This window comes from Agelaius phoeniceus, chromosome 3 (assembly GCF_051311805.1).
Source record: "Agelaius phoeniceus isolate bAgePho1 chromosome 3, bAgePho1.hap1, whole genome shotgun sequence".
In the NCBI taxonomy this organism is placed as follows: Eukaryota; Metazoa; Chordata; class Aves; order Passeriformes; family Icteridae; genus Agelaius; species Agelaius phoeniceus.
Genome location: NC_135267.1, coordinates 62,060,484 through 62,077,675, shown reverse-complemented (window position 1 = coordinate 62,077,675; position 17,192 = coordinate 62,060,484). Strand labels below are relative to the sequence as shown.

The window sequence follows — 17,192 nt, the reverse complement described above, 5'->3', positions numbered from 1 at the left end:
ATGCTCTTTGGCAAAATGTATATTCACAGTAAAGATCAACAAGAAGAAACTGCAGCAATAGATGCAGCAGGAAAAAAAGAACTAGGTGCTGTCATATAAGGTGTTGTTTTTAATTACTTTTAATTATTTCAGAAGATAATCCAGTATTTTAGAAATTACTGCAAAAAAGACTTTATTATCTGCCCCACACTGCTCTCCTTCTGGGCCATGGAGTACCAACTTGATTCTCTGCACAGTCCTATCCAAGATTATTTTTAGCCCAACTCTCACTTGCTGTGAGAAAAAGGTGTCTGAAACAAATCTTGAGAGCCCACTAGTTCAAATAATGCTGACTCCCTGGTAAAGCCAATGGGAGAGTGGTGGACTAAGTAATTTACAAACCAAATAGTTCTGCACATCCCTACCAGCAGCTGGGCCTGTGCCACAATATATGTGTGTGTGTGTGTGTGTGTGTGTGTGTGTACACACAAATGCCTGATGATAATGTGATTCACACAATTCTCTGTTCATGTATTTTGACTTTAAACTTGTGACTTCCATTTTGGCACCAACATGGAATGCACAAAACAATGGCCCAGAAAGAGCTGGAGTACCTGGGGTTGGTACTGGTTTGCTGCAGGGAGGAGTGCTGCAGTCACACCGAGCTTCTCCCAGCTGTGCAAGGCCCCAGCAGCACCTGACTGACAGCAGGGAAGGAGAGCAATTGGAGGCGAGCAGAAAATTCTGAGAAACTTTTTGCAGACATCAGGAAGACTTAGTGGCCAGGTATGATATGAACCAACTTAAGAAAAAATTACAAGATCAGCAATTATCTCTTTTGAAGCCATGCAAAAATCCTGCCAAAAAAAGAGGAAGAAGCCTACGTAACTAAACACAGATACATAAGAAATAAAATTTTATATGTATATTTAAATACACAGCTTTGTCTACATAAATTTGATATTTCCACATGCATGTATAAAAACCAGTTTTGAGTATTTTAATAGAAGCAAGTGCAAATTGATTTAAATTAATCTCTGAACACAGTGGAGAGCCAGCAGAGTAATTAACTATGTTATTTATTAATTACTATAACCATACCAACTGTCCTTTCTCTTCATCTCTCCAATGAAAACAACCCACTGCTAATCCACTACAGCTGCAGAAACTTCTATGAAATGTTAGTTAAGGTAATAAAATAGCTCCAGTTTTAGGTAGAGGATCCATTACTGCCCTTGAATCATTTATGTCAGATTATAATCTTCAGTGAAGAATTTGATGTTATTTCAACAATCCAATACCTCACTGGCACATGCTAGCACACAAAACCATTTTTTAAAAATTACACAGCAATACAATCTGAATAGGAAATCGATCACTGAACAAGCTAAATCTGCATGAAGAAGAAAGACTGGAAATGTGGGATAGAGGTGGGAGGGGAGAATGCAGTGAGCAGTATCAGAAAAATGAACATATAAACAGGAAAGGAGGAAGGATCATAGAAGTGCACCTTAGTTGAGAAGATTTTTCCAATATCTGCTGGCACTTTCTTTTTATCTACCGCTAGTTCCCTCTATTGCAGTCAATAACCTGAATGGGCATAAAATAGATTTTTCTCGTGGTTTGGATCAACACAGGATATAAACCACAACTGAAACACATTTCCACGTGCTAAACTCAGCAATAATTATTGTAATCCAATTGCCTATATATAGCATACTTTGACAATTGAGGTGGTAGGCACGGGGAATACAGAGCAAGAAGGAAGATAGGAACACATTGGTTCAGATTACTGCTTTCCAAATCTACTTTTGTTTTGATGGTGTATTGTTAAATCCTTTTTGTGCTTCATAGGAAGCTACACATTTTGAAGACAGTTCGTCATAACAACTACTTTATTTTGGTTTTGGTTTAAAACGCCTGTGATTTGCACACCCTGACACCTGCTGATTTCATGCCCTGCCTTTTCCCATCAAAGCCTCTTCTTGGCTCTCCACACGAGGAAATCTCATTTATCAAAATTCTGTTAGCGTAAGGGGAAGGGCTATGCTGAGCTGAGCCGTAGCCTTCATTAAACATGCAGAACATAAACTGCTGACACTAAGCACAGTCAACTTGCAGCATGGCAGAGGAGGGGGGAAAAAAAAAGGGAAAAAAAAGAGTAATGAGACTGAAGGAATGATGTGATGGTGAAATAGGAATAAAAGTCACAGTTTTGCAAAGCATTTAAGTCATACTGGAGTCAGTGAGATTTAATCACAGACCTGAAGTTAAGCATGTGCTTAACTTTGCCAAACAGAAATAGATCACTAAATTATGAATGGAACAATCTATTTCTGTTCCCAGGAACACGGACACTTTGTTCCCCAGACCAGTCCCTCAGGGAATGAAAAAGGTGATGGGGAAAAATGATAACCTAACTGGAGAAAACAATCCCTTCTTCAACTAAAAATACTGGTCTGGATAAAGGAACTGTATTTATATTTAACATAACAGGATTTAAAAGATTGGTATCCATCATTTAGGTTCCAGGAGACAGAAAAGAGCAAATGCCATTACGGTCATTAATTTCAACACAGTACCAAAGGCCGGGGCTCTGAATAAAAGAAAAATTTGTAAATTTGGAAGAAGCAAGCATGAGAACAGGAATGCATTAAAAATCAGAATTAGGGCTGAGGGCGAACAAAGTGGCTTTTTGAATTTTCACTTCACTTACTGTTCTTCATATTTTTCCTCCCTTTAATTCTCAAAGATAGCTGTGTAATGCTGCCTACAATAGAAACTTGAATTTAATAGGCACGAAGCAGAAGGTGTGTAGCATTTTCCTCTGATCACAAGGAACAAGCACTTAGCTGTAAGAGATCCACAATGAGTCACTGCAGGGTGGAATCAAATGCATCACAGGTACATGCCAGCCTTTTTTATTATTATTCTACCAACTGAAAATGCATTATAACATACAGCCCTAGGAAAAAAAAATCAATTTCAAACCACCTAGTCCTATAAAAATATATAATTTACCAATCATATATGCCTGCATTTACACAGTTCAAGGAGAGCTAAGGCAGATGCAAGGCAGGAGGATGGGGCAGGAGATAGGTGGAGAGGGATGTCAATATTTCTTCTGTAAGCTTTTTTGGTATTTATAAGTAAGATAATAATTCCAAGTTCAAATTGTCTCAGTACCAAAATGAATAACTTACCATCAAGTTTCAAACAGCAGCTAAAATTTATTTTAGTATTTCAGATATTATCTGAAAAATAATATCATATTAACATTTTCTGATACTTTCACATCTCTTAAAACACTTCTTCAAAGTTAATCTGGAAGTAAAGTACCATAAAATTAATGGCTGGATTTTGCCACCCTTTTCCACTCTTTGGAATATCATTGTATTCCAAAGAGAAAAAATTTGGCTCTGATCAACTAACTCCTAGCATAGTATCAACTTTTCTTCCCTCTTCCAGGGTTCTGTGTATATGCAGCTTTAACAGGAGAGCAGAAAGCAGACACACTTGTGGAAATGAGACATGCACCTTGACCATTCCTCAAAAGTGATTTCTGTAGTTTTTTTTGAAAATAAATGTATACATTTAACATAAATCAATAGCTGTTTTTATGTTGAAAAATTGTTGTTTTTCTTGACGTCACCTATGAAATAGAACAGGACAGTCCAATTGTTCTATCTTTTCTTTCAACTTGTAAACAATGTGGTATTATCACCAGCTTTTTTAGCTTTTATTCTGGTCAACAAGGCGCTGCAGCCTGCCATATAAAGCTGCACACCACATGGCACCATTCAACAGTATATCTAGGTCAGCTTGCATTTTTAATGTGCTCCATTAGCTTTCCCTTGCTCACTGTATCAAGTTTGAACTTCTCCTTCTCACTTTTCAAACCTCTCTATAACTAAGCCAGACAACACACCGGATCCTAAGAGTATTGTAATCACCTTCAACATTTGCTCCACCAAAGACTGAAGTTCTAATCCTATTTCCTTAATTCCATGCTGTTTCCAAACCCAGCATCCCCCAATTTCTCCTTCAAGATCCTTTTCCACAGTACTGCTGGTAAAAAAAAAAAAAAGAAACAAACAAACAAAAAAAAAAACAAAAAAAAACACCAAAAAAAACACCAAAAAAAACAAAACAAAAAAAACCCAACCAAAAAAAAAACCAAACCAAAAAAAAAACCCCACCAAACCAAACAAACAAAAAAAAGAAAATAAAAGAGGTTACCTAAATAAAAATAAAAAACCCCAATGCTTTACCCAACGTAATTCCTTCCCTCAGTGGTACTTGGGGAATCTGAACAATTTTGACCTTGGCAGCATTCTGCACACACCATGGCTAAACAAACCTACAAGTTAATAAGCATATAAACAGCCTACATACCTACAGTACTGTAAAACTTTTGCAGAATCATATATGCTATAATGGTATTTAGTTACTTCAATGCAACAAAAACCAGTTCCGCATGATTCACTTCATTACTTTCCTTCATAAACAGCAGTTAACTCATTTCTTAAAATACATTTATTAATTTTTAAATTAGCTTGTATTCTAACTGCTCTTCCCACAGATGATTTTAAGGTGTACATCCCTCCATCGGGGCACAGCCCTTGCCCAGGGAATGAAGTGGTAAAACCACCCTAGATATAAATTACATGTACAAGGCACTCAGTCCATCAGCTCTGACACAAGGAATAGCACCGTGAGGAAGTTTCACAGGAGAGTCAGGGAGATTCAAACAGATCTTGATAAGTGGGGGGTGGAACTGGATGATGGAATGAAAACAGACAGCCACGTTAAATTGAACGGTACAAATAATGCTTATTTTGCTTCAGATTAAAATGGTAAGGCAAGTTTTAGTAAAGAGACTGTAAATTAATCTGCTGTCTATTTCATGTAGTAGAAAGAATTTAGTAGTGAAATCCTAAAACACACAAAATGATTGTTACACTGGAAATCTGTCACAATAGTTCACATGTGTATAGTACAAAACAATGTAAAGCATTGCAACAATATGAATATCATGCCAAAATTCTCTGTAATCTTGATCCTCCTATATAAAAAATATGAAAGCACTGTATAATTAACTGTTCAAGAAAATCAAAGGAATGACCTAGAAAAACAAGATTTCCCAGTGTCATCCTAATCTAATAGAATTATCTGTCAATATCCCAATTCACTAGAAAACTCCTTCTCACAAGAAGAAATTCTTAAAAAGCAAAGTCAAGCAATTGAATCCTCAGAGTTAAAAAATTATATCTTCTCTAAAAGAAATACATGTTCAGTAAAAAGCCCCAGATTCTGCATTATTGTCATTGTTTTTTCCTCTTGGAATCTGCAACACATCAACAGCACTTTTCCCAGCAAAGCACAGCTCTGAACGATGATACACACCTGTCCTTGTCTCAGGGAAAAAAACAGGGGAAATGAAAACCTAAATCACATCTGTCTACCCAATAACTTTCTCATGCTCCTCTCTGCAACTCCCATTCCTCAAACCTAGCATTAGTTTTAACAGGCCAATTCTGAAATTAGGGGAAGCAGCCACGTAGCAGAAATCTGAATCTTTTTCTATATCTGTATTTCATGCTGCTAAAAAAGTATGCTATAAAAAAAAAAAGGCAAACACATTAACAGTGCTTTATTAAAAAATAAATACTTGTGGGGTTTTTGTTGTTTTAAGTCCCAATCTGAATGGGAGCATGCTTTCTGTAGCAAGGTGGTGTTGGTTGCTGGAGGGCACGGTTCTGGTCCCACCAGTTGTACAATCAGGTAGAATTTACAGAAGAAAAAGAAATCTGGTCTAACTTGCTCACCCCATCAAGGAGAAACAGCAAACTATTTGCAAATATTCTGAACTGCTCTCTTCCCACCCCTAAACAAAGAGACCACCTGCCTCAACATTTATTTAAAATGTGCAGGTATTTACAAGCAAACTTTGTATTCTGATTGTTAGATGACTTGGTAAATCTGATACTCCCTCCAAGTCCAAATCAGCAGTGTAAATCAAAGGGGCCACACGGAACTGTAAAGGACCCGCCTGATCCGGCAAGCATCACCCCCGTTTACATGTCAACAGGAGGCAGCTGAGCGAGGGAGGATGCTGAGCAGCACACCCAGCCAGACAGCTCAGGCACACCAGACTCAGGCTGCCTGAGTGCACCCACCAGTTAAAATTTAATGAGTAACAGAAGGAAGACTGAGAAAATAAATTCTTTTTCTCTGGTAGAAACTGAAGTCGCTGTGATGTAGTGACTGGTGTTAAATGGTGGGTTCAAACCTTTGAGGAGATGCATATTCCCACCATGAAAGCAGTACCAAATTTTGCCTTCTTCTGACATTTTTATGAAGTCTGGAAAGGGAAAAACCATACTACAGACTGCCTCTACATAAAAGCAGCAAGGGGAAATATGGATTGCTGCTGCTGCTGGTGCCACCACAAAAGCTGGATGGTTCAACGTTGCAGCAGTTCATTTTAGTATAGTGGCAATCTAAATGGGCATAGGACCACCCAAAGAGAGATACTTATCAATCAGAAAAACAAACTTAGTTGCCAAGCCTTTACAGTGAGGGTCATGAAGCATTAGAACAAATTGCCCAGACTGTGGGTACCCCATTCCTGGAGGTGTTCAAGGCCAGCTTGGATGGAGCTCTGAGCAACCTCATGTAATTGAAAGGTATTCTGTCCATGACAGGAGGGTTGAAGCTAGATGATCTTTAAAGTTCCTCCCAACCCAAACCATTCCATGATTCTTACTTACAGACATCACTTGAGCAAATACCTAACAGTTGCTTTGAATTGCATACACATCTTCTGAAACCTCCACACTGGTACTCTCAGAAAGGCAATGGGAGCTTTAAATTCATATCAAAATCCAAAATGTGGCCACATCCACACCTTGATAACCTAAACTGCGCAGTACTGGAGAGGAAGGCTGTTAATCACATTTATGTATGTCCAAAATAAAGATGATGTAGGAAGAAAGACAGCAGTTTACATTTTCTTAGCATTAATCCCAGCTGGTTGCAGGGCACGGGGCCAACCACAGGCCAACGATGTTCAAGGGTGCTGAGGAAGGCACGTTTACCATCTGTGCTCACTCCAGCTTGCCACAGAGTACTTGGGAGCTTTGTAAAATAAATGTTACCACATACCCATGTAAACTGCCTAAGCCTAACCCTGAGGCCATCAGTATTTATTCTGCAAGCACCATGAGATACTTCATGCTGAAAAGGAACATTAAACATGTATTTATGGCTAGCTTGGATCACTGGCAGAAAAAAGGAAATATCCAAGAAAGTCTGACATGCTGTACACACAGGGACATTGCCACAGGAGACAGGCCCTCCCAAATGCCTCACCTTGCCTTGTCTTTTCAGAGACCAGAGTAGTGTGGGCATGGGGCACAAGGAGGAGAGAACCAACTCTTATTATGTTATTTATCCAGATAAGCTGGACTTTCTGACAAGTGGGTCTTCTCAGCTAACATAGCTTTTTTCCTCCTATTCTGTGTATCATTTTGTCTTTTCTTCTTCATGCAGGATTGCTATGGAATTGTCCAGACCCACCTCCACAGCACAAGGAGGCATCACAATCTCCAGGAAGCCTGCACTTTTTTCCATCCTCCCAGGGAGCTTTAAAATTTTCTCCATATGGGAAGTGGGACAAAGCTCCACAAGTGGGTGTTGTTTGGAATCACCCTCCATACTCAAGGTGGTTGGATACACTCCTCTACTGCCTGCAACTCTCCGGACAAAGCTGGACCACAATTAGGACTGTATGATGGATGGAAAGGAACTTATGGCCATAAATCTCTTGGTCTATCTCTTAATTAGTATAAAACTAATTGGGGAAAAAACCCCACAAACCACAGAGGTATTTATTGAGACTAAACTTACTAGACATTAAGAACTATTGGTTAAGGAGATGAAATTTGAAAAACATGATCACAGCTTCTTGGTTTTATGTTTTTTTGGACTGTCACAAATAGCATAGCAGTGATACGCACAGGCTGTTCAGAAAGAAACCCGTTGGTGTTGCCGCTACTTAGTTATAAGTACTTTAAAACACTTTGATACATCTGTAAGGGGTCCCTAAAAATACAAAAAGAGCACCTTGTTCCCTGCTATAATGCCATTCTCTACTCTTTGAAAACATCCAGTACGGAGGGCACTCAGGAGACTTCAGCAACCCCAAAACACAACTTTAACAGTGAGTCAAAGAAAAGAGGTTGGAAAATCCTTTTAGTCATCTGAACACCTCAGGTGAAACAAGTCCACAAAGAAATGAAAAACAGAACTGGGGAGACATGCAATCCTAACTCTCCTATGAGTAGCAAAACAGAATTTACTGGAGGTTAATATGAGGATCTATTTTTTCTAAGCTAAAACAAACCCGAAAACTTATTTACAACTCCCAGGTTCCTAGCTAAGTCAACAGCGCAAAGACAGATGTAAATGAGGACTCATTTCTCTATATTTTCCCATATACTAAGCACACACAGACAATCCAAGTGTCAACACATCAAGACAGAGATAATTCTGACCCTTGAAAATATTCTCTTCTGAAAAGGATTAATTGGCTTTAAAACAATTTAATTTGGCTTTGAAGATGCAACTGTTATTAGCAACCACCAGATGGCAGGAGCAAAGGCTGCCTACAGTTTTCAACAAAAGAAAGCTGTCTTAAATAAGGCAAGCATTAGAAGAGAACAATTTTTTATGTCTACTTTTTCTTCCCTTTCAATTGGTTATTTTCTTTTTCTTTCCAAGAAGTATTATTTTATTGCAATCAAACTAATACATTAAAAGAAAAAAAAAAAAAGAAAAACGTCTCTTGTGAACATGTCTCTCAATTTTATCTCCTGCCATCTCCATCTCATAGCTCAAGGGTTCTGTTACAGATATTGCAAGAACAACAGTTTCTTTCTAGGTTTGCACAGTCATAACTCACAGTCAGCCACCAAATGTATTCCCTTTGATGTCCTACGCTTCAAACCAGGAAGCTGACACATAGCTACACTGTGTAGCTCAATTTACCCTCGGGATTTGAACTTCTGCTATCTGGGATATGAAAATAAGTAGACTACAGAAGATGCACCAAGATGTGCTGATTGTTGCAATAATGCAGCATCTACAAGGTAGAGGAAAGCAAAACCCCTCCCCTGAAAGTATGAACCTCCCCAATCTGCCCAACACTCCCCCACCAAAGCAACCCAAAAGACACCTTAATAAACTCGAGTAAAAGTAGTATGTTTTGGAGGAAAAGTATTTTAGTCCTGAGCATATTTGATTCTTAAAACATGTATCCTATATCAGAGAAAGAACACTTTAAAAATGCAATCCAGCAGCACATACTTTAAAAGACTTAGGAATAGACTCTCTAAACAACTTACAGAGTTACTAAATTATGGAGACAAGGTCATCACTTTATGTTGTGTCATAAAACAAAAAATACGGCTAGTTCCACGAACAATGCTGGAAGCTCCACCATACAGACATATCCACATCAGAAATACCACCCTTGCTGTATTTCTTTGATAGAGCTGTCTCTCCATTATGCTGATTTCTCGATCAAAGAGAAAGCTTTACTCCTGTATTTGTCTTCCGCAAAGGAAACATAAAATCACTCCTACAGTGAACACATCCATCGGGAATTAGATTCTTTTTCCTCAACCCCAGCAGCACACAGTCCCAGAAAAGAACAGGTGAAGCTCTCTCCTGCTTCAAACCAGTGTGAGATGTAGTTGTGTGGTTAATTCTGCCTCTGTACATAAGCAAACATGCCACTTGCAAAATATGAAAGGCTTTCTTCCCTGCCCCATTTTTAAATGACACCTGCAAATCACTAATCCAGTTGCGATTTATTTCCATATGTCAAATTACAATCTTAACTTGTGCAAAGCAACATAATAGTAATGATTAAGCCAATTACATCACAACACAGCTTAAAACGACACACAATGGAAGGATTAAAGCTCGCTAGCAAATAAGAAAGTCCTGTTCTTGGTGGAGCTCCCCCACTGTGGGAACAGAAGTGTATCTTTTCCTGTTGCACAAACTTGTGAGCCTTCTGACATGTAGCTGCTGGACTGCCATTAACAAACTTATTTATATTAATGCAGCACTAAGCTGGGATCACTGCACCTCGGCATTAGCTGCGGAGGGCGGGCTCTGTGGCCAGCGCTGCCAACACGGCTGATGGCGCTCCACAGCTCCACAGACAGGTTGGGACACGTGCACCAGGTGATCTCACCAGGCTTAACTGAATGAAGCCTCCCTAACCTACAGTATTTGGGTCAGGCGGATGCTGACAGTAAAAGCTTTAGGGAAAGGGAGGGAGAGCAAACCGAGTGCAGGTATTTAAAAAGTCAGGCATCCTGTTCTTGAGAGAGGGCCAGACACCCTTTGCAGCCTGCATGAAGCGTGTGCTACTGCATTTGACACCATAATTCCAACTGATGCCAAGATGCAGCTCCTACAACAATAAAATGTGAGTTAAATCTTTACATAATAACCAACCTTTCACACTAAGATTTTCAATTCTACCTCAGGGATAAAAAGGTTCTAATGGAAATTGAGCATCTGAATCTCTTAGGAGGATTTAAAAAACTCCCACAGTACTATTTTTATTTGTTCATTGCCTTGGTCTTTAAATGAGCATTATTCAAAATGGTTAAACATTTTACCTTTTACTTCTGCCCTGGGCACCTTTTTTTTTTTCTCTCTTTCTTTTTCACATCTTTGTATTCCTCCTATTTTCTCTGCCATCTGCAAACACTGGTCCCATCTGCTAAAATTTAACTTCCTACTCAGCTAAAATAAACACAAAATAAATTGGTACTGTTAGTATTTTACAAATCATCATTAGGCTTTAGTAAGATTAATGGGACTCAAACAGTTTCCAACTTGGAAATACATTCCTGTGTGTTGACTGCAGACTTGGGCAGATATCACTTCATCTATAGAGTAAGAGTGAGCTCTTACTCTACCCTTACTTTCTTGGCAATTATGGTTTTGAAGGACTTATTATGTATGCAAGTTTATTCTCATCAGAATTTGAACAAACCAGGCCTAACTGTTAAGCCTGTCCCAGATCACCTATCAGCTGCTCATGATTTGCTACGTGGTCATTCCCCCTACATCTCTACATGCATAACCACACATATATCACAACCCTTCTAAATATTGAAACAAAAGAACCAGTCAAAAGCTGGAAGGTTTTTTTTCTTTAAAAACAAACATGCATTCAAGCACACACACAAATAAAAGTGTAAACTGAACTGAACACCATGTGTATGTACCATCTTTGAAAGAGCTGTTACAGCACACCAACAGCTTGCTCCTCCCGGTAAAATTACTTGCACAGAAAGCTGAATGGGTTTACTTCCTTCTAGTCAACCAAAAGAAAGCTTTGGACAGCAATGCAATCAAATCTGTACTTATTTGACATACTTATAATTATCAAACAACAACTTTTTTTTTAAAACTGATTAAAAATGTGCTTAGATTTTTATGGCCTTTTAAACAGTACTGGTCTCACATATGCACAAAATGAAAATAAGAAGTTCATAATAAATGTAATTTTTACTCTAATAAATGCCTTATGTCCTACATTTGTTTGGGGAAGACTGTTTACTTATTAATAAGTTGAGGAGGAGTAAACATTTTTAAGGACTGCTGTTAATGGTTCACAATTTGCACCTGTTCCGTGCTCAAGGAGTAAAGACAGGATTTGGTACTTCAAGGTGCCTTTTCCCTGGGTATTTTGAAAGTTTGACACGATTTCTTTTGTTTTCATTTTATTTTCTAAAATAAGAATTATTTTGTCTAAATCAATATGCATAACTTGTATCAAAAGCATCCTGTAGCTGATTTCTACAAACACTTACGAGGATGATGATCATCATCCAAGACTCAGCCATTCAAGGGGCCAGATCTACATCAGCCAGGTCTTCACCTTGCCAATGATAACTACAGCGAAGCTGAACAATGTTCTGATGTCTCATTCAGCACCTTTTCCTGAGAAACAGTCCCATTTGCTGCCAGTATGCATATTTACCATGAGACTGAGATCATGGAGATTTTAAGAATAACAAATGACATTGTACATTCTTTTAGTAGTCTACAAATATCCTTTTTTAAAAGACACTATTCTTGTATGTATCTACAGGCAACACAGCCTGTCAACAGCTTAAAACTAAGTGGCATCTAAGGATAGGTGGAATGGATGCAGTCAAAAGAAGAGTCATCCCCTGCAGCAAACTGTGCTTCTGCTCCTGCATACAGAGGGGCCCTACAGTGTTTCAAGCTGAGACATATTCTACACCCAAACCCAAAAAAGATAGCTCCCCTCAACAGTCTACAATAGCCCTGGAGGAAAATTCAGGCTAAAAGCAGGTACCAAGGAAATCACTGCATGGTGCAAAGTTTTAACCTTACATCCTTCTCAACTGTTAGGTGGCCAACTGAGTTATCATATCAACTTACTTCCTAATTTATAAAATTACCTATTTTTCATTTTAAAAATTTTGCTTATACACATTCCCTACTGGCACACAAACTCATCTGTTAATGTAATGGAGACACTGGCATTTATTTGTCATTGAGACAGACAGTAAGGAAAGCATGTCAAGGGAGAGAAGGGAAGAAAGTGCTTTTGCAGCATCTCTAAATAGACAGCAAAAATAAATTCTGGGATTAACAAGTTTTGGATGATACATTTAGCTTTCTTTTTGATTGATAAAAAGTACATGACATTCCTAGGCATAGTTAGTTCACTATATAACATAAAGCTACTATTATAAGAGAGGTTAAAAGATCCTGATGGTTCTGAAGACCAATCTTAGGAAAAAAGATGCTGTGCAGTCTGGACATTGATGGTCAGAGCTAGCAACAAACTGAATTCAGTTCTGCAAAACAGAAGCTTAGCAACAGAAAACTCTTAAAACTTTTTGTAATAAAAAGGAGTTTCAAAGGATGTCCATCAGGATGACAAGACATAAAAACACCTTGTAAATCTAGCCATGAAAAAAACTCAAAAGCCTCCTCCACAGTGCTTTTTTTTAGCTCTGAAAGTGACTGGCAAAAATAATCATCAGTAATATTTCTTTTTACCCACCTAGTCTGAAGGATTATGGAGATGAGCTCACAAGAGCTGACCCTCCAGGTTTATTAAATATTCAATGAATATTCTGTATGCTTGCTGGGTATTAAATAAAAATCAGAAAATACTGCAGACTACCATATATTATATACTTCAAATAATACCAGAGTAGCTCTGTTTGTTTTCTAATAATTTATTGAAATCACTTTATCACATATCAACATAAAAATGTACAATATAGACACAATGTAAATTCTGGCATCATGAATATTTATGTACTTTTAAAGCTTTTTTTTTTCCCTGCTGGTTAATTTTGCTTATTGTATTCCAATAAAACCTGGAGAACTTATTCAATATTTTCTTGCTTTTCCTTTTTACCTTAATAGTAACAGCACTGCTATTTTTCCACCTGCAGTAGCATCACAGCACATGGGCCTTCAGCCGCAGGAAACTCTTCACTGTCATGATTTAGCCTACTGCTCCTACAATCTCCATTTTCCCTTCCCCATCCACTCTTCCTGGCTAAATGGTTATAGCCTACACACAATCTGCCCTGATTAAAATAATCTGCTATTAGTGCTCAGTTAAAACAGTGGTCATCACCACAATGCTCACTGGCCAAAGAAACTTGAGCACTAGGTAGGACACAGCCCATCCATGTAGCTGGGTGGGTCTGAAGTCGTCTCTCCAACACACACGGCCCGCCACACGCTGATCTACAATTGAACACAGGGTGATGCAGCTGTTCAATGCACTACTTCCTACTCAAAATGCTCTGTGAAAAAGGGCCTGAACAAAGTGGCTTACTCAGCAGACTGCCAAGCAGACAACAAGTACAATTTCTGAGTTGCAAATCTATGGAACAAGAATAAACTCAGCGTTTGGGCAAGTCCAATCTTAAAAACTACTGCTAAGCCGACCTTACATGGGTCCACGTGGGTTTCTGCAAGTAAAACTTGCTCACAGGTTTTATACCAAGAAAAGGATTAAGACAGCTTGTGTGCCATTCTCAAATTATCACACACAAGGGAAAGTTTCTGAATTGATGGATGTAAGGACCCTCAATTCTCAGGTTGAAAATTGTCATTTTCTATGTCATCACATCCAACAATTCATATTGCTGGGTCCTATATAACAAAACTGCACCAAACTACACACCTTGTGTCCAAATGTAGCATCCTCGGAGGCCAAGACTTCAACCTGAAATTATAAGGAGAAAGATAATTTCAAATTTAGCCACCACCAAGAACCTCTCTCTCCTGAGCACAGTTCAGGCAAAGAATTGATCTGTAAATGAAGGTGTCAGTCTGGATCAACCCTAGGAAACCTGCACATGATAGGATGTGCAAAACTAACAGCTGACAATAGAAATCCTCAAGTGAAGAAACTTAGAGAGCATCCCTCACGACACAAACAAGGTTTCTCCACCTGAATGACATAAAGAATACCTGCCAGTGTCCCAGAATTTACTGTACTACAGCTGGAACATTTTTCTCCATACAGAATTTTGACTACTCCAAAAAGCTGCCTGAGCACAACCAGAATGATCTGCCATGATAAGTCCCTGCAAAAAAAAAAAAAAAAAAAAGGCTGGAAACCCCTGACCTCTTTCCCTCCTGTTACCCTCTCAGCAGGCTGGGTACTTCTGTACCAGCACAAGTGGAACAGCAACAAGGAGAAACTCTGCAGCCAAGGTCTTGGCTGCGGGCTCCTGTCCTGTCTTGCAAGAGACAACTGTTTGAAAACTAGAATTTGGGGAACACAAGCTCCCCAGGCAAAGGCTGAGACCAAGTGGCTGAGAGATACAGTGAGTGTTTGAAAGTCTGAGAAAAACAAGCTGTCAGGTCATTGAGTGGTGCTCCAGATGAAAGCCCTTGCTTTGGCCATACACTGGTTGCCACACTGGTGGCAAAGCCCTTGCTGGTTGCCACAAATTGCCCAGCTCTAGAGTTGATACACGTTACACTGCAACAACAGGAACAGCCGTAGGAAAGCAAGCACACTGATTTTTCATTAGACTCCTTAAAAATGCTTCACACTTCGGCACCTTTCACCTGAGAATCTCGGTCTTTTATGAATTCTAATTAATTAAGCTTCCCAATACACCAGTGAAGTCAGAAATGTCATCATCCCAATATAGAAAGAGAAGAGTGAGGCAGAAAGAGATTGAATAGTTTTTTAGTAGTTATGTGCCAAGCCAGGGACACACTCATGGAAAGAATCCCAGATCTCTCCTCTCAGGCTCACAGTTTAACAACTAGGAAATTCTCTGTTTCTCTGATTTACATCGTATTTAGAATGCCTACTGCTGCATTATAATTTATACAACTAGTATAACTAATGCATCTAATCTCCAGTTTAACTTAAGAAGAGTGAAGGATTTAAAGCAAATCAAAAGGGAAAAAATGAATGTGAAGTTTCACCCTGAAGCATGTTATAATGCCAGAGTTATAAACCCCTGAACAAGAGGGTTTATAATGGAAAGGCTGATAAACTAACAATGATGGGAGCACTTAAATATATTTATGTCATGATCTAGCAACATATGGTATTTCTTCATCTCTAAATTAAAAAAGGGAGGAGAAAAAAAAAAGTGGGAGGGAGATAAAGTATTCATAGGAACTAGGAATAAATGAAGAAAATGAACCTGGAGTTACCCAATTGTGACCTGTCCAGCTAATTAGGAATGACAGTAAGAGGCTACAAAATAGCATCTCATTCAATAGGAGGCAGGGAAAAAAATCCAAGTAAATAAAATCAATCTAAAATGATATGATACATATTAGCTCCTTATATTAAGCTTCTAATCCTTTAGGCACTTTATAAATATTAAACAATCAGTCCTGGTGAGACTGATAAATATCCATAATATATTTTACAGATGAAGAAACAGAGGGTTAAGTGACTTGCCCAGGGCCAGAAAGAATAATCAGCCACTGGATTGGAAATAACTGTATGACTGCTTGTCACAATACAGTGCCCTGCTCAGACGCTCAGGTGGCTTCTGAAAAAAAGTCATTCCACTATCAGAAGCATCTTGGTTAGGGGTTAGGGTTAGGGTTAATGTGGTACACATCTGAAGTGTCAATGCTCATTTTCACTAGGCTTACTGTTTTGGTACAGCATCTGGTTAGCACCACTAGATAGACCCCAAAAACTTTTTCAAACTTACTCAGTTTTCTCCATCTAGTATTATGTAGTCATATATCCCAGACGCTATCTCCAGTCCCATTAATCGTAGAATCATAAAGGTTGGAAAAGAGCTCCAAGATCATTAAGTCCAACCTTTGATGGAACACAAGTGCCATGTCTGTTTGTTTCTTGAAGACTTCCAGGAATAGTGATTCCACCAGCTCCCTGAGCAGCCCATTCCAATACCTGACCACCCTTTCAGTGAAGAAATTTTTCATGATGTCCGACTTGAACTTCCTCTGGCAGAGCTTAAGGCTATATCCTTCTGTCCTGTCACTTGCTGCCTGGGAGAAGAGGCTGATCCCCACGTGGGTACACCCTCAGTCGTTGTACCTTTCAGGTAGTTGCAGAGAGTGGATGCTCATTACTGTGCTACACTTCTATTGCGGAGATTCATTAGAGAAAAACGAAGCCTTCTTTGCGCCACAGGGTCCTTCTCTGACTTCCTCCTTGAATCCATCAGAGATGCTGAAGCCTTGCCAGCCCCAGGACATTGTGTCTCCCTTTCCCTGCTGTCCCTTCCTCTTCCCTCTCCTTCCCAAGGGTCCCAGCTGGGTGGACAGCCCCTGTCCAGGGCTGCCTGTCCCCTGTCCTGCAGAAGTGCAACATGGATGGGATGGCATGGAAACCCTGCACCAACCCAGCACAGACCAGGCAGAGTTTTAGTTTGGGCTCTGCACTGCACTTCATCTGCAGAGAGGCCACCTCACATGCCAGGACCCCCAGTGCAGAGCACAGGCATATTGTCAGCACCTGGGCTCTGCTGAGGAAGCTCCTGCTCAGGGCCAAGAGAATGCTCCCAACTGCCACAGCTTCAAAACACATTAATTAACACAATGACCAACATATGTGCAAAACTCAATCGTATTTTCACCAAGAAACTGAGAGGAAGAACAAACTGTGA

General features: G+C 39.2%; 1 protein-coding gene across 5 annotated transcripts in view; it reads right to left on the bottom strand.

Annotated features, from left to right (window-relative positions):
• ARID1B (AT-rich interaction domain 1B) overlaps nucleotides 1–17,192 on the bottom strand; it is a 325,125-nt gene that overhangs the window by 129,726 nt on the left and 178,207 nt on the right. For 3 of the 5 annotated variants that reach the window (XM_077175420.1, XM_077175417.1, XM_077175418.1), the window contains exon 5: nucleotides 14,255–14,296. The exons of the other annotated variants lie outside the window; for them this stretch is intronic. In XM_077175420.1, the coding sequence (XP_077031535.1) occupies nucleotides 14,255–14,296 (42 nt within the window). The remainder of the gene's footprint in view (nucleotides 1–14,254; nucleotides 14,297–17,192) is intronic. 5 annotated transcript variants of the gene reach the window in all.